Source organism: Ambystoma mexicanum, chromosome 11 (assembly GCF_040938575.1).
Source record: "Ambystoma mexicanum isolate Mex_15411 chromosome 11, UKY_AmexF1_1, whole genome shotgun sequence".
Classification (NCBI taxonomy): Eukaryota; Metazoa; Chordata; class Amphibia; order Caudata; family Ambystomatidae; genus Ambystoma; species Ambystoma mexicanum.
Window position 1 is genome coordinate 381,980,177 of NC_090934.1, and position 18,591 is coordinate 381,998,767.

General features: G+C 47.0%; 1 protein-coding gene across 1 annotated transcript in view; it reads right to left on the reverse strand.

Annotated features, from left to right (window-relative positions):
- Positions 1-18,591, reverse strand: part of NUP160 (nucleoporin 160) — a 1,937,143-nt gene that overhangs the window by 1,802,368 nt on the left and 116,184 nt on the right. Inside the window, exon 4 of the mRNA XM_069623088.1 lies at positions 8,118-8,340. Coding sequence (XP_069479189.1) covers positions 8,118-8,340 — 223 coding nt within the window. The remainder of the gene's footprint in view (positions 1-8,117; positions 8,341-18,591) is intronic.

The following is an 18,591-nucleotide window of genomic DNA, read 5'->3' on the forward strand; positions in this document are numbered from 1 at the left end:
AAGTGGCCATGGCTACTGTCGGCTTTGACGGAATATGGGATGGGGCCCGGATATGTAAGATGGGCAAAGATGTTATATAGTGAGCCGCTCGCCAGAGTTAAGACGGGATCAGTTATTTCAGAGAGATGGAGGCTGGGCAGAGGCACCAGACAGGGATGCCCATGGTCCCCTATGTTATACATATTGGCATTGGAGCCTTTGGCCATATACCTTAGACAGCAGTATGACACCATAGGCATCGAGGTGGGTGGGGAGCGACACTTGATCTCTCTATATGCAGACGATATGTTGTTGTATCTGAAGTATCCAGAGGAGAATCTCCAGCATATCCTGGAGGTTATGGATCGGTATGCGGGGTTGTCTGGGATAGCTGTGAATCCTCAGAAGTCTGTAATTTTCCCGTTGGGTAACTATAGGGGACTCCCCGTAGACCAGCTGCCGGTGTTGCAAGTTCCTTGGACTGTTGCTACCTTTCGGTACCTTGGGATAGATGTGTATCATACGACTGAACAAGAACATAGACACAACACGGAGATAGCTGTGGGGAAAATTGAGAAAAGTATGCAATTTTGGGGGAAGCTACCGCTAGCCATGATGGGGCGTAGTGCAATGCTTAAGATGGTGGTTTTGCCTAGGCTCCTGCATTTTTTTGGAAACATTCCACACCTCATACCTGGGAAGTTTTTTGCCAAGCTTAATAGTATATGCAGGGACTTTTTATGGCAAGGAACCAGGCGCAGGATGGCATTGTGGAAATTGCAAAACGTTTATGAAAAACGGGGGATACGGCTCCCCAACTATGAGGCCTATTATATAGCGAGCCAACTGCAGTACGTGGCTAAATGGCTATCGGATGAAAGTACCCCCGAATCCAGATTGTTTAGTGCAGACTGTGCCCCATTTTACTTAAAGGTAATGATCTGGTTATCCGAAACCGACATGAAGGGGCGCCCCAAAATGATGTTGCTTGGGTGGAGGATCTGGCGCCGCGCGTGCAGGATGATGGAAATCCCGGCTCCGTGCTCCCCGCAGATACCGCTGGTGGCGCTGGCGAAAAGAGATGAGCAACTGCGGAGGAGGATTAGAACCCACTGGGAATCAGCGGGGTTGGCAACGGTGGGAGATGTTTGGCGGGAGGGAGCCATCATAAGTTGGGAACAGTTGGGCGAGGAAACAGGTCTACACGTAGGTCAATATATTACATATCATAGATTAGTGTGGGAAATTAAGAGGGCTTGGCCCGAAACTATACTCGAAGCAGAGCCGGATGGTACCGTGGACACTATATATGATATAACAGAGGGAGGGCACGAGATTTCAAGATTGTACGAAATGTTGATGCTTAAGATTGGTAAAGAACCAGTACAACTTCGATTAGATTGGGAAACTGAGGTGGGGGCCCCGATGGAAGATAGGATGTGGGAGCGGGCTTTGTGGTATCATCAGAAGGTGTCGAGAAATGCTAGGTTGAAACAAATACAATTATATATTACGCATAGGGCGTACATGACGCCCCTGAGGATATCAACGTTTAAAAATGCAGGCAGACAAGCATGTCCCAAGTGCAATGAAGAGCAGGCAGACATGATACACATGTTTTGGTCCTGCCCTGTGGTTGGGCGCTTCTGGGGCGAGATAGCGGCAAAAATGGCGGATAAAGGAGTTACACTGGTGGTAGAGTCAGCATGGGCCTGCTTATTGGGGGGGTTCCCTAGATCGCAAAAACTGAAGCACGTTAACAAACTGAAGGACTTGGCATACGTGCTGGCTAAGAGGATTGCCATGGGGTGGAAGGCTTGTCATAAACCGCAGGTGGAGATATGGTGGAAGGAATTGCAAAAGTGGGCGGAAGCAGAGACTGTGGTATGGCAGGAGTCCAGTATGATGGGAAGGGGAGAAGAGGTGGGAACCCTGTTGGCTTGGAAATCATTGATATCGGAATTGTTTGGAACGAAGCCAAATTTGGCGGATTCCAATGGAGAATGTACCACACCGCGCAGCGCAAACACAGAGTAAACAGACTTGATGGGCTTGTGGGGGGGGTGGGTTTGGGGATTGGAGATCAAATTGCATACTGTACACATTCAAACTGTATTAAGGTATATTGTATTGTATATTTGGTCTGTATTGTTTGTTGGTTGAAATAATAAAAAAAAATTTTAAAAAAAAGGTTGACCTTGCGAATCAACCTTGGAGCTTACTGTGTTCCTCTTTAACAATATAGTCTAGATAATTTAGTTTAAGTAACATTTGCCCTTCTTTCAAAACCAGTTTTAATTTTAACTGCTCTATTTTTCCTAAAACTGAACCCCATTCCACCCCACAAATCTCATCCAAATCTTCAGCCATCAACATTCTTTCACTTTGATATTGTCCCTTTGATATACATCTGTCCCCCATACCAAAACCGCATTGCGATTTTCAGAATTTCACCCTTTTTTTTTTATAAAAAACCACTTGGGTCATTATCAACATGAATTGAGAAAATTACAAATTTCCAACGTGTCTGTTACGCTCATCTGGTCTCTACGGAGGCGTTGGGGCACGGTTGCAGCCCTCCTTGGACTTGAATCACCCCCTTCAGTCTTCTCTTTCAGTAGAAAAGCTGTGAGCGGTGGTACGTGGTGATACTGCTGTGAATTATGGAAGATAAGCTCTCCGTCCTGCTACTTCTGGCAGGGGTGCGTCAAATGGGATCTAGTTCCTTCATTGATCCCTGATAAGGATTAGTCCATTCCAGCTGCGACTATGCTTCTCCTTATGATTGGTATGTCTTTCTTGAGCACTTGTGATGCTGTTTGTTCCGTTTAATGTCTTTATATGTTGCTCCAATTTATGCACACAATAAGGTCTCTCCTGTTTTCTTCCCTTAGATGGAAATGCGGCCTCAATGCATCTGCGAGACGCGGCTGGAAAATGGATGCTACTGCAATGTTCGACAGCAGGTAAGTGATGGTTTAAGGAAAAGCGCGAAGTACGGCAAAGCGCAACCTTAAACTGACTTTTTTTTTCGATGTCTAACCTGGTCTTGCGTTTTTCCTTGCAGGAGCTGCTGTCGACGATGGAGCATGTCGTGCTGCGGTGCCAAGATGAAGATTTTGGCGTTTCGGAAAGTGTAAAAATGAATACTTGGATCGCCGAAGAGTTGTACAGGTAAGAACAGCTTTCCCCAATTGGTAAGTATGCTGGCATGAAGCAGGATGTCCAGGAAGCAGGATCTTCAAAGTTAAGTCTGACCTCAGGCGACGGTGGGCGTTATGCTGCTTGCAAGTGCAGAATAACGCAAAGCGTCTGTCTTGAAGATCGGGGCATCTTATATAGCGGAGATTGTGGGAACGCCCATTAGGGCCAATTTACCAGCCACACCCTGCCACTCCTAGAGAGTGAGCATGTGCAAAGGCAATCCATTAGCAGCCACACCCAAGAATACACTTGGGGCTGCTTAATGGATGGAATGTTCAAGGTTAATGCATCTGAAGTGCCATGTCCATAATAAGAGCTTTTTGGTGTTAAATGGATGTTCTTGTTTACTTTTCTTCATGAGCCCTCCTGTGCATGCAACCCCTGCATGCCTGTGCCCCTGACTTCATGTCCATGACAGTAATTCGGCTACAGTATGTTCTAACTTTCCACTCACTTTCGAATTGTATGCTTCTTGTTGATCCATTGCATTGTGAATGCTAGTGTTTCTGCTTTCCTGTTGTAGGGAGAAATATTTGCCTCACACATTTGACCGCACATTACAGATTTATTTGTCCATTTCCGAATGTCTTTTCATGCCTTTGCAAAGGCTTTAAAATCCTCGTTCTGTGAGGGAAGGTCAGATTTTGATTGCTTTCTGCCCCTTATTCCTGACTACCTGCTGCATCTTTCTATCCACTTGGAATCCGATTATTGGGGGGGGGTGGGGGACATTGCAGGGGGAATACTTACCTTGGGTGCCATCTATCCTAATTCAAAAAGTGCTCCTATTCACTTGTGCTTTCTATATGTTCTAGGAGAAGGTTAACCAAGTGCATTGCTTCCATTTTCATTGTAATTATCACCCCATTGGTGATTGCTGCCCCATATTAAAATTGTATGATTTCCTTTGAATCTTAAAATAATGCATTTTCAACAACCAGCCTGGTTCATGGTCCATTGTGACCCAGGGTATTTTAAAAAGGAGTTGAAACGAGTGGTGTACCATCTCAAATTGAATCCGCATAAGATAAAGAGAAAAGGCATCTCAGTTGAGCTCTACATACTAGGCTGAGACCAAGGTGTGTGTCACCCGATTTAAATCCTTAACAGGTGCCTTTACCGGGGCTGTGGAAACAGCCCGCGGTAAAGGTACACTTAGTAAAACAGTTCACTACCATCAGCCGTTAAATATAAACTTATCCCTGCAACATAAATGTTACAGTTCAAATGAGAAGGGGGCTACGTTTTATTTCTCCAGAACTCCACATAAGGTGGGGTGTGCTGGTCTCACCTAAATTAAGTTTAGAGGGGATAAAATATCTTTTCTATCCTTGGGAACTGGAGTTCTCACAAGGTTAGCCAGAGAAAGTTAAAAAGGGGGGAGCCCAAAGGACAACCCAGCAACAATAGGCCGTATATGCCTAAAGTTGTCAAAGAGGATAAAATTAAAGAGACACTATGGAGAGTCTTAAAAATTGCAGCCATATTCCAAGATGGCCGCTTGCTTGGTGGGGGGGGGGGGATGAGACATGCTAGTCACAGCTCGTCCCCGGCCCCTTTCTAAAGGTGTATAAAGCGCAATCCTTATTCCCCTCCCCCCCCCCCCAAATGAGAAAATGGACACATCGGGTCTGCGGATAGCCCACACCGAGGCGGAAATGGCAAGCCCAGAACCGCGAAGCCTACCTGCTGCAACAACAGTTTGCTAGAGGACTGGAGAGGGCGCAGTGTGCCGCTGCCGCCGAGTCCTGCTGGAAGAGAAGGAGTAGTGCCTTGTTTATCACTGGGGCGCTGACAAGGAGATCTGAAACATCGTTTGAAGCTGCCTCAGTGAAGGGGTCGTCCATCTGTTTGGAGACACTATTGCAGGTAGGGCCTGCAACGATACAGCGGTGTGCAAGGAGAGCACCTCCTCTGGCTGGCGCAGGCCGTGGGGGCCGCAGACTCACCGGGACATTTGAGGCAGCTGGTTCTTGTGGGCCACCAGCAGTTGGGATAGAGGGAGGCCCCAACCCATCCTCCACCCCCCAATCTACAAACACGCTGCCCTAGACAACAGAGGGGAAGACAGGATGATGGCGAGGGGCCCAGGAGCAGCCTAGAGGGGTGCCTGCGCAGATGTGGCATAAGCAGAAGAGAAGCGAGGGGGACCCCAGTTATCACTGTACTTTAATAAAAGTGTACAGAAAGGGGGGGCCCTTGCCCGTGCCTTTAGAGCGCTTAGGGACCAATAGCAAGGGGAAGTCCCTTTTTAATGCGAGAACTCTGAAAAGCAGAGTAATACCTGATGCTCCTGCAGCTTTGCGAGGTGAAGTGTACACAGGGTCAAGACTGACTTGGAGTTCAGGCTTCACCCACAACAGAATCCCCCCAGGACGAATGGGTGGACACTACTTAATCGGCTGCAGGCACTATTAACACAGGCGTGACGCAGACTAGAGCCATCTGTGAGCAGCAAGTTGACGGAGGCAAGGGCTGTCTTACTCCAGCCCCCGGAGAGCTAAACCCATACAACAAAGGTGCACGGATCTTTGGTGACAGCGAGCTGAGGATCATTAGGAAGGTGACCCTCCAGGGGGGGCACATGTCGAAAACCAAGGGAAGAGGACGGAATAAGGGCACCCTGGCACGCCACAGGGAAAGCTTGTGTCTCACAGAATCTCCAAGAATCTTTTCAAGAGCAGATCGTCCCTCTGAAAACTGACTTAAAAAGGTGCTGTGCAGGAAATCAAAGGAGAACTCTCGAAATTAGGAGAGCGAGTAGACCCGAACGAGTGGGCTTTGCAGGAATTGGCTGAAGACTCTCGGAAAAACGATGAAGCCCTGGAACATCTAGCACAGATGTCGTATAATCTAGAGCTCCAGTGCGAGGCTCTTGAGAATAGGTCAAGGCGTTCGAACATTCGCTTTAAGAAAGTTCCGGAAGAGATTGTGGACAAAGAGCTTAAGTAATAAATCCAGACTTTGTGCTTACCTTCTCCTGGAGGTAACCCTGGAAGAGATCCATCTAGAGGTGATTCATAGAGTGCGGCAGACAAGAAAAGAACCGGGGGCACAACCTAGAGGTCCTGGTAGCTTTTACTTCCTATGGCCAGGAGGAAGTTCTGAGGACAGCGCGTGCGGGCACCTCATTGACCATCAATGGCTTGGAAGTCACCGGCACGCTCCACTCTCAAACCAGGAGTGTCCGATACAAGTGGAATTTTCCGTTTCACCGGCTATTCTCCTGGAAAGGCAGGCAGTGCAGAGTGACTAATTGCGAAGAGGGCCTCAATGTGATTACAACCCGAGAACAGGCCGTTGACCCAAGAAGATGGGGTCCACACACCACCCTTTGCAAGGTTACAAGGCATTCTGGGGCCTAGGACCAAAATATCTCCAGCTTTCTCTTCTGAAGTATCTTCCTACTCTAGCTCTTTGCTCCTCCACCTCCTTGAGGGTCAATCACTTTTCTAAGTGAACAAACTGGGGGCAGATCTGTTTTCGGCTGGCGCCTCCCCTTGGAACAGCCTCCCTGCTTCTCAGAAACTTGATCAGAACCATCTCCGGTTCCTGAAGCACCTCAAGACTTTCCTCTTCTACCTTCTCTCTTCCTCTGCTGATCTCTGATCAGATACTGCACTGGATACCTGGGCTACTTTCTGAACCTCGGACCCAGATCACTGCCCTCCAAGTTGAACACATGCACAGCCGCCTGGCCACCCTGCACTTGGGGCTGTATCTGCAACCCTACAGTCCCCCTACCTGCACTAACACTTGCTGTCTGCACTTATCCCCTGCACTGCCTCCTGCTGGCCGCACTTTTTTGAATTCTCGATCCTACGTCCTGCACTTGCTCCTCCTCCCCTTCCCCCTGGCACTTCTCCCCCCCCCTTTCCTCTCCCCTACACTGGGCCTAATAAGATCTTTGTCTTGTGCCCCTTGTTCCCCCATGCCTTGTCGCGCCTTGAAACACTTATGTATAGGCATGCTAGAAATAAAATAAATCCAGAAGGAGACAATGGGAGTGATCCACGGTTATGCGAGAAAGCAGAAGATCCCAGGTGCCGAGAGGCTGGGAAAAACAGACGGACACGTCACGTATGGAGGAGTGGGGGAGTGCCGGGCTCACGGGTGAGTACAGTGGTATAAGACCGGGGGTCGAGTAAGGGTAGCTGTAATGGGGCTGGGAGGAGGCAGAACAGTTGGCCTGATTGAAATCTGAGGGAGAGGGCTAATTTCACATCTCTGCAGTTGGTTGGAGTCGATCTCGACTCCATCACCCTGCCTCTGAGGCAGGACTGGCTCCGGCAGCCACACTGGTGGCTCCTGCCCCAGGTCAAGAGGGGTCCCCATCCGCCTCTAGAGTGGGTTCAGTCCCTGACCCGGTCACAGCTAACATACCCTATACTTAACAAGTGTTGAAATGGCAAGGCAACTTCAGCAGAAGTCACCCTGACCACCAAAATAAGCCAATTAACCTAAAAATCAAGGGGGTGAGGGAGGAGGGCAAACAAAAGAAGAAGAAAAAAAAAAAAAGTAGGGCTTCCATAAGACTGCAACATACTCAGAAATCGATTTCTGTCCAACAAGAACCAAGTTATTGGTTGCCTGTTTTTTCAACAATATTCTTGAGCATAGTCCACAGGCAATTATAAACTATGGTGCTGATTGCAGTTTAACGAGGGGCACATTTGGTACTATCTGTTCCCTGAACTAAATACCTGCTGACTGTTCCATCCAAGGCAGCTGCGCACAGTGCTATGCTCCATCGTCACTCTGGTGGTAAGAATTGAAGTGGTCAGATTTTTTTGTAAAAAAAGCAATATGGTGGATACCCAGGAGCTCATTCAGACTACAGAGCAAGATCCAAATCTCTGAATGTGAAACCGTCAAAATACAACTTTATAGTCCCATATTGCTGGTCTGAAGGATGCAAGCACAGTTTTCCTTACCTGGCAAATCCTGAGGTGGCATCTGAAGAATGAAGATCCCTCCAGAGGCCGATGGCAGAGAAAAGAGGGCTTCCCCATCACTGCCCAGCCAGGCTGCAGAAGCATTAGAATTGGGGGCCAGACCGGGAGTTGTGGGAATTAGTTGATAGTTTGATGGATCTAAGAAATTTACTTTTCCAATGTCTGTGAAAATAGACTGCATCTGGCTCTCAATGATCAGCTCCTGAAAAGCAATAAAGTAACCACTTAGAAACCGTTTCACGAACAACCCCTGCAACCCAACAGACCTACTTACTTTACAAAGTATTGTTGAACTGACAAAACATTCTTTGAGAGATCTGCTAACATGCACAGTGTTGTACAGAAAACGACTATAAAAACACAAACAGGAGCAAACAATTGTCAATGCCTCTTGTGGCAAGGCCAAGTGCACATCCTTGAAATATCAAGACTCGCAATAGCAAAGGATATTGAAGGGAACAAGCAGGGCAGTGTTACCAAGAGTTAAACTGTAACATAGGGGGTTTCAAACAAAATGTTAAAACCCAATAGGGCAAAGAGGGGGGAGGACAGTCATTGATAAAAATTAAAAAAAAAGTGTTCCTACCTTTCTTTACTCCCCCCTCCATATGCCCCCCCCCCTTGAAGGTGGCAAGTGATCTCACCCACTTTGGAGAAGAAGAGTCCCCATTATCTGCAGGAGGTGTGTGCTCAGGATTCTCCAGTGCCCTGAGCCGGTTCTACATCCTAGTTGACAACCCTGAAATCATAATCTTTGAATATCTCTGCCTGTGCACTAGCACGAACAGCGAACACCGGTAGTAGTTCGAACACTCTTGTTAAGTAGAGTAAATGAAAATTCTTTGCCAATCTTCGTTATGCTTTTGCTAGATATTCCTCCAAACCGCACATTATTGATTTAAAAAAAAACTGGGATCACATGCATTAGTGTCATGTAAGGAAAACCTTTCCTTACACAACACTTCTGCAATTTGCAACTTCCCCCCCCCACCCCCATTAACTTTAATAGGACTCCCAGCATTTCCGCTATGGATTTAGGCTCTGACCTTTAAAGCAAGTGAGGTCTTTTTTTTTTTTTTTTTTTTTAGAGTCGCTCACATCGGTTGGGGTGCACTGGGTTGCCTCTTTAGTTACCAGTGGCGAGAAAATGCTCCAATTTATCACCTTCAATTTTGAATGACAGCAAATGCCACATTAAGCAGAGAGCTCTAGGGACACATTGGATCCCACTTTTTCTGTGAAGTAACTGTCTCCAAAACAGGCTGGTGGCAGTGAAACCATATTTACTGTTGCTGGGTACCATGCTCTAAAGGACTGGACCCTGTGGCTTAAAACTTGTGATCTTATGCATATTTTGCGACAGCTGCCTTATCTTAGAGCTATGTGCATGCATGTTTACGTAGTTCTTACAAGGAGGCTGTGAATGTCCTTTGTACCTGGTTGTATGGTTGTGGCAGGTAAAGAGGGGTTGAGGGTGCAGAGGAGAGCAGTCCATACTTCATTCACCTTCTAGCAATGTTGAGGTTTTCTTGCTGGACAAATGTGAGATAGCTGGTTTTCCACTACTAGACAGCCCGTATTTATTGAATGGTACCGGTCATTCAGGTCCTGAACATGGATGACTGGTGTCCCAGCTACCATGCGCTTAGGTAAGAGGAGGAGGATCTGGCACCATTTATCTGAGCTTGCAATGGAATTCCAGTATCAAAACCTCAAACACCAACAGAGGAACACTGGAGGACCCTTGCTGTATCCAGCTCAGGTGGAACCAACACCACCTCTGTGAAACCCTGCAGTATCAACTAAGAACTGAACTATGAGCAAACCATGTAAACTTCTGATTGCTGTCCTTATTGTCTAGGTGCTGCATTTCACCAGCATCCACTTCAAATCTATTGAATTCGGAAGTTGCGCCTGTCGAGATATAGTTGCTGTTCAACGTGCAATAACTACACATGTATAATTAAGCAGTGACTGAAATTGGAATTTGTTTACCAGGATCAAAAATCAGCTCCTGGGTATCCGGCATAATCGTTAGGTAGGAGCAACCTCTGGGAGACTAGGAGCTAGTACATAGTGTGCTGAAAGTCTAAATTTGCACAACATGCAAACTATGTTTTTGTCCATTTTAGATTATCCAATATATTCTTTAATGTCCCTTGGGTCTGTTCTTTATTCTTCTTTATATACATTCTTAATCATACACAGATAATATCACATAGCTAGGTTTGTATGGCACCGCTTGCCACAGGAGTCAAAAATAGCTCCTTTTAGCTGGTGGTTTCAACCTAACCAAGCTCCCTGTCTAGAACCAGGAGCTTAACAGCTTAAAGCTCATGGCAATTTCAAACCCTGCTAGGGTTAATTACATGTAACATCTGTATACAGGATCGAGTAGGGTTGGAATTCTTGAGTGTTTCTGAATGTGTTGTGAAGTTGTAATGCCTGCTTTGAGTCTTAACAGCTTCCCCACTTAGGGTACTGAAATCTGAATACAAAAGTGGTGTGCAACTAATTTTGAATTACCAAACTGTGTTGGGGTGTGTATATTTAGCTTTGCTTAGATTGTAGCGGTTTTTATTTTAATGCACGTGCTTTCTTAAATGGGGTATTTTTACTATACAGTTGTGTACATTCTAAGAATTGCTAAGCTATCTTGATGTTAAATTGTACCACCCATCCAACAATCAGCCTCATTACCAAATGGCTATTGGGTTGACCTTAAGTATTAAAAATGTCGGCAGGTCAACTGATTTGGCTTCCCAAAACCCAACACCAGCCCAGTTCGGGAAAACCCAAAAGTGATTTAAGACTATGTGGTGCTACCTGCTCCCAGAATGCACTGTTCTGTCAGACTGTTTTTTCAAAGGTATATAAAAGTAATGAGTCTCCTTCCCTTAATCTGATTTCTTACTCCACCTCCCCCAATGTAATCTAGAGTTGAAGAGGTGAAAACAATTGAATTTAATGAAGATACTATGACAAACCAGACTTATGCACACAAGGACAAGAACTTCAAAAGACATGCCCCATTACTTGGAATCACTTTTTTTGCAGCACATTCATCCAGAGTTAAGGATCGCTCTGACAAAAAAATAAAAATAAATGGCCTAATGAACGTTTCAAACCTTTGCTACAACCCAAATAATAGAGTGAAGGGGGTATGGTTGAAATCCCAAAACAGGATCAAGACAGAGGTAGAATATCAATGGGATGCCATCAAATGGAGTATAAAAATAAGGATGCCGCACATGGAGGGAACAGGTCTGTCTGGAAGAACCAAAAGACGCACCTAACAAAAGCTATGGGTGCCAGGTCATAGTACTGCATAATTATTTTCACATCTTCATGTCTAACGTTTATCATAGCATTGGAAATAAAGAAAAAATGTAGGTGAGAAAAAAAAAATAAGCCAGCGCACACAGTAGTTAGGAAAACAAAGCGTTAAAAGGGGTACACAAAAAGGTTGCTGTGGTAAAATTGCACAAATCCAAAGCTAGTGGTAATCTAGGCAACACCAGCATGTGAAAGAGTTAATGGCTCTCCCCAACCCGTTAACCTTTTGAAGACCAAGCCAAGAGGACCATGGGATTCTGAAGGCGACATGAGGGACAGTACAGAGGCTGGTCAAAGTCCTTTAGAAATGTTTGGATGTAAACAAGCCAACAGGCACCTCAAGTTGACAGTTGCCTGGTGAAGCAAAATGGTTGATGACCGCCTCAGAAGCAGAGAGACACGAAAGCTAAGAGGGGGCAAGATCTCTAAGAAACTGTCTTTATGACAATCTAGCAATTGACCAGACCTTAATAGTAATAAAGACAAGAAAACCTTTCCTGGTTAAGAGCCTAATGGCGGGGTCTATCTTGGGCCCAATCAGGTTAGAATTGAACCAATGCGATGCCTTGTTAATTAGGGAGAGAGTTGATTCATAGCTGCCCTTTGGTAGTTGAGGCAGGCCAGTAATGATCCCCACACAGGGAACTGCCTCGGGAGGAAGGTTTAGAGTGGTCTGATCCCCTGCCCCTTGTAGAGGTGCAGTCGCTTCCATGGCTTTATCCATCTCTACGCTGCAGTTAGGCCCCCCTGCCCGCCTTTTTAACCATTGCCACTTCTTCCACGTCGACTATGACAGCAACAGGTATTTGCTGCTGATCTTGCTTTCCACAGCCCTGTCACAGTTCAGAGAGCAATCTCACTTTAACTCACACATAGTACAAGACCCAACATCAACCACCCCTTCCGACCCTCCTTTAGCCAGATCACATAGCTTCAGTGATATTGCTCTTATGGAATCATCCATAATTGCTAGCGTAGGTGTTTTCCACCTTTGACAGTTTTGGCATTTTTCTGTCCCCCCCCCCTCCCTCCTTGGGTCCCCAGCTCCACCTGATCTCCCTTCATCCCCAGTTTTTCTTTTTCCCATAGTTCAAATTTTAATGGGCAAGATTTAACTAGACAATAAGGGTCAGACTAGTTGAATCACAATAAGAGCCAATAACCTATAAAAAGTGGAACAGTGGAACGTAAAGAGGATCTAAAAAACTATATATAAAGGCTTTCCACACCATTCATTGGCTGACAATTAAACAATGCCTACAATGCTACAATGAAGCCCTGTACTGAGCAATGAGTACAACAGTTTGCTAAAAATAGTAAGCAATGTGCTAAAATGCTAAAATGTGCAAAAAATGCAAATAGTGCAAAGACGCAAAAGTTCAGGTACCCATAGCCAGTTCCAAAAAATGAAGTAGTAAATATGAGCAAGTGGAGAAAAGAAAAAAAAAAGTGGGAGAGATTAAACTTGCAGCCCCCAAACACCTTTCTCAAAAAGCAAAAAGGGGGAGGACGACTATTTCACAGCCCCCAATGATAGCAACATGAGTTACAGGTTTTGAATGTCAATATCAGCAAGCTCACAATCACTTCTATGGGAGAAAGAAGAACATTTCCAATGGCCCAATAGTCCAATCCATCCCAATAAGAAAACCAGCTCTCAAGGCAAACGCCACAACACAAAGGTATATGGCATACACAATGCAGAGGGTGAGAACGCCCAGCAGTTTAGGAAGCTGCCTGAGTCCGACTCTCCCCCACCACCCTCTTGCTGTTCGTAATAAAAATAGGAGTCTGCGAGCCCACTGGCTGTACCTGGCACAATTAGTTGCGCTCCTCCTCTCACGACAATCGAGATTCAGCTCCTGTGGGTCCAAATGAGTCACTTATTCCTCTAGGCTTCTGATGGCACGCAGTTCACACACGTTGGCCCGCTATGGCTTCTGTCTCCTCAACTCGGCTCAAAAAGATCACAGTGCCCACTGACTTCTGCTGGAGCACACCGGAGCACGAAGGACAGGAAGGACTCTGCGCGGACTCCGCAAGCAAAGGCCCTTTTGAATGGGAAGCCCCTCCTCCAGGCTCCAAAGCCAGCAGTGTTAACCCCTTAGCTCCCAGCAAATCAAACGAGGCATATGGGTCAAGACAAGAAGGACTCTGCGCGGAAAGTGCAGTTAAGTGGACTTTTAAGGAATTGAATACCAGGCCTGAATCCAATAGGTGAGTCAGGTACAGGACATGTTTTGGTGAGCATGCAATAGGATTGATGCTCTTTGCATTGCACCAGATGAGAGCGTTTCCATTTGCTGGACTAGCAATGTCTGGTATTAGGTTTTCCTGCTTCTCGAAGTAAGTCCATAACACCTTTGAGGGAGTTGGAGGTGTCCAAACTCTTATGACCGCAGGAGACAGGCTGCTAAGTTGAGAGTTTGCGGGAATGGATCAAGCCTTTTCCCCCCCCCGTCTTCTGACAGCATGTTGTACGGGCATGGCAGTTTACTTACAGAGGAGACCGACATTGCCATAAGAGAGAACCAAGGTTGGCAGGCCCACATCAGGGACACCAGAATCATTGTGACTGGTTCGTGGTGCATCTTGTGCACCATCTTGTTGAGTAGGGGAGAAGGGTGGAAAAGTGTAGACAAATTTCCCTGACCATGTTATCCAGAGTGTGTTCCCCTTGGAGTGGTTCTGCAGGCTTAATCTGGGCATTGTGCGTTCTCCAGAGTCTCAAAGTTGATTTCTGGGACTCCCCAGTCTGCGAAGACGTTGAGAACAATGTCTTCGTGCAATCGCCACTCGTACTCTACGGGTAGTGGGAAGCCTATGCTGAGCACGTCCGCCAGAAGATTGATTGCCCCTGGAATGGGTTGTGACAGGAGGAACATGTGTCTGAGTGCCCATTTTCATATGTTCTGTGACAGTTTTGGATAGCCCTGGAGAGTGAGTGCCCCCTTGTTTGTTCAGGTAATACATGGCCGTGGTACTGTCTGAGGACTAGGACTGTTTCCCTGGAGGTGTGTTTGAAAGGCCTTAAGGGCCTTGAACACTGCTAGCAGTTCTAACAGGTTTATGTGGTTGGACGCTACTGCTGGGGACCAAACGCTGTGCAGTCGGATGAAGATGGTGAGCCACCCACCCAGTCAGAGATGAGTCTGTGGGGAGAGTGGCTTCTACTGCAGAGGTGGTGAAGGTTTCCCCTTGACCACCACTGCATAGAGAGAACGAGAGCTGCCTAGACAACCACTAGATCGTCCCATTGTCCGCTGGCCTAACTCCATTGCCTCGAGAGCCACTCCTGCAAGGGGCGCATGCGCAGACATGCGTGTGGGACTAGAAAAATGCAGGAGGCCACCATCTTTAACAGTCGCATGGCTTTGCGTACCGTCACCTCACGATCTGCTACATAGTGAGGGATCTGGAACAGCATGTTTTGAACCCTCATGTTGGAGGGAAAGACGAGCCCGTCTTTGGTCTGAATTGGAGCCCTGAGAAATGTTCGACTTGGCTGGGGTCTAGTCTTCACTTCTTCTCGTTGATCGAGAATCCCAGGGAGATCTACCGTCTTCTGGGCATTTGATAGGCATATTCTGTACGAATACCTCGTTATGAGCCAGTCCTCGAGGTAAGGATAGACTGGAATGGACTGCCTGCGCAGGTGAGCTGCTACTACCGCCAGCACCTTTGTGAACACCCTTGGGGCTGAGGCAATGCCGAAGGGGAGAACCTCGAACTGATAGTGGGTGTCCTCCATCATGAACCAGAGGTACTTTCTGTGCGCTGGCAACATTGAAATATGAAAGTATGCATCTTTCATGTCCAAAGTGGCCATGTAATCCCCCTGCTGAAGCAGTGCGATTACCTCCTGAAGTGTCATCCTGAACTTTTGAGGTTTGACATACTTCTTTGCAGGGCGCAGGTCTAAAACAGGGTGCATGGTGAGATCGTTTTTGGGTACAAGGAAGTACACTGAATAAATACCCTTGTTTACTTGGAGAAGAGGGACAACTTCGATGGCGTCCTTTTCCAGCAGGACCTGAACTTATTCCAGCAGGATGTGCAGGTGTTCTGGCAACAGGAGTCTGCTTCTCGGTGGGTGATAGCGAGGTGGTCGGAAAAACTAGAGACAATACCCATGGGAAACGGTCTTTAGTACCCACTGACCTGAAGTGATCCCCCTCCAGGCATGGATGAATGAAAACAAGTGACCCCTGACCGGGTAAGCGTGCGAGGGGACCTGAGTCACTTAGAGGTGGGGGCTGGGGTTTCTGCCTCTATCCTTGCCCCTACGACAGCTTCTCCGTTGGTATTGGAAGTTATCAGAGGATCCTTGACCGGAGGACCAGGAATTATTTCCTGAGCCGTATTGCCCTTGGTGCGAGTGGGAGAAGAATTGTCCACAAAAGGACCGGTGTGAGTTGGAGCCTCCAGGCTGGTGAAAGGGCTTAGCCATGATCTGGCTAAGTGATTTCAGGGTCTTGTGTTCTTTCTTTGCCGTTGCTAGGGTGTCGTCAACCGCTTTGCCGAAAAGGTTTGAATCCTACACTGGCTAATTAGAGAGGCCTGAGTTCCGGGTTTGAACCCAGAGGTTTTTTAACCAGGCATGTCTTTTAAGCAGGGTACCCTGCACGTGTGTCCAGCGGTCTCAGCCGAGTACAGAGGGTTCTTCTGCATATTTTGGGTTACTTGTCTGCCTTCAGCCACGACTGCCAGCAGGCGTGAGAGTGGGCTCTGAACGTCCTGAAGACCATCCTGCACTAGGCCCAACTGGACATCACTAACTTGCCAGTAGCGTGGTGTTATTTGTGATCCTTGTGGAATAGGCCGAAGAGGCAGTGACCCGCTTGCCCAGAGCGCAAAGCGTCTTGCAATCCTTGTCCAGAGGGGATTCTGCTGAGAACAGAGGTACCCCCAGCCTTTTGTGATTTCCCTTTAACAGAGCTGGTGACCTGTCTATCGAGGCCAGGGTCGGGCATCTGGGAGCACACAGGCTCTGCTGAGAGGTCGATGGCCGTCGACAGATTCCTCGTTGTACGCAGCGACAGCGCAGACAGGGGAAAGGCCTTTGGCCTGCATAGCATAGGTCGCCCATCGTTTAATCCTCCTGTCTTTCAACGTCTTTGGTCAAAAGAGCTTACAGGCCTTGCAGGAGCGCTCGTCGTGGTCGCGAGAAAGACACCGATTGCATCGACAATGGGTGTCCTTCCAAGGAAACTTGCTGTTACACGATAGGCAGAATGTAAAGGAAGTCCTCTCCATTTACAGAGGGTAGCGGCAGCCAGACCAAGAAAATAAAGAGGGGTGAAGGAAATACATTCTCAGAGTGGAATAAAACCCGGGACCCAACTATCCGTACTTTAGGGGTCTGGCTGCAGGGCTGAGGCCACAGGCCACGCTGTCGACAGTCATCTAGCAGTTGAACATTCCCCGAGCTGATGTAGATGTTGGTGGCTGTAAACCCACGAAGCAGTCACAGAATGTCGAAGTGACTAGACGACCAAAGGCTGTGGAAATAAACATTAGCAATATAAACTCTTACGAGCTACGCATAAGCTACCAACTAGGTTGGCCGAAAAAATCAATCTGGTTGGACCGCGATGCGTGAGGGATTTTGGGTACACTACACATCACGTTAGGAATAGTGTTACAGTCACACCCACGTCGACGTCACTGTCGAGCTTCGAAAAAAAGATGCAATGCTCTGCTATTACCAATAGTTGTCAGACTATATGTACAGCATGCGATTCGGAGCAGATTCATAAGCATCAGAAACTTGCTTACTTGAAACTGGTTCTGGAGGGAAATACAGTCTTTTGTAGATAGGCAAGGAAGGGGGATGTCGGCCGACCGTTGGGAGGCTGAATGAGCGCAGTCTCCAACAAATTAAAATCTGAATGGCAGCTTTAGGGGCGCAGTATATTGACCTGACTTGGAGGAGAAGCAATCTTAAGTCGGTGATCGACTATATGCCTCTGAATCAGTATTAAAAGATTCCACTTCATTGGAGATCAAGTTCAAAACTAAGGGATCATGCATGCCTTGTAATCTCGGTAAATTGGTGTTAACAACCTGAAACAGTACCTCATTTGGATATTTTGGAACTGGGTGCCAGCAGGAATAGGGCAGTATTAAGTGCTCGAAAAACAGAGAAAATGTACAGAAATGGTTGGTCAAAGTTTCAACAAAAACCAATAGCCAATTTTTAAAAGATTGGAGTATAGACAACTGGAATCTAAAAATATAATTGTTGATGCCATTTTGTTTTAGAGAAATCAGGGTCATGTTAAATGCGTCCATCATAGTCGCGCTTTTGATGAAGTAATGAAAATGAAATGAGTCTTAAAAGCAGACTTGAATTGAGAGACTGGAGCAATGTCTTCATTCAAAGAAGAAATGACGCCAATCATAAAAACTGGATAAAATTACAAAAGCATGGGAGGACTAGGAGACGGTCAAGTTATGCTCACATCTTTGGTAGCTATTTTTGGAGATTAATGAGGAACATATAGGGGGCGGGGTGCTCAAGAGCCCAAACAAGATGGAAGCCTTGCAATGAAGCTCTCCAGGATGTGGTAGGCCCAGCCGAAATTATATCGTCTGATTGTAACAAAGTTGTGAAACCCGCTCAAGAGGCAGACCCCACTAATGTGCAGCGCCGCCCAAGTTAGTTTCGGATTGTTTTTTCTGGACTATGTTGCGGCAGAGATGTGGAGCACCGGGTGTTGTCGCTGGATGAGGTGTCGAGAGCCGCAAGGGTGCACTTGTTACACGTGTCGCAGGGTTCAGGGAGAGAACAAGCATGCTGCAGTGCTTCCTAGCTGGGGGTAAGTCTCCCCTGATCAGAGGGTGAGGGTAGTTCCCTCGTGGTGCAGCACACCCTCTGCGGCTTTGGTTAGGGTCCCTGTAGTGGACAGTGGAGGGCTCGATTGTGTTGGGAAGCCCGTCAAGGTTCTAGCCATCTCTTGGGAAAAGGGGGGGAACATTGAATCTGGAAAGGAGTAGAAAAAAGATATTACAGAGGACACGGATTTCTTCGCGCCCCGAAGTGGGCAACGCATTCTTGAGAAGTCGGTATCACAGGACCGAGTCATGGGCGTATAGAGCAGTCTATGTCTCAAGT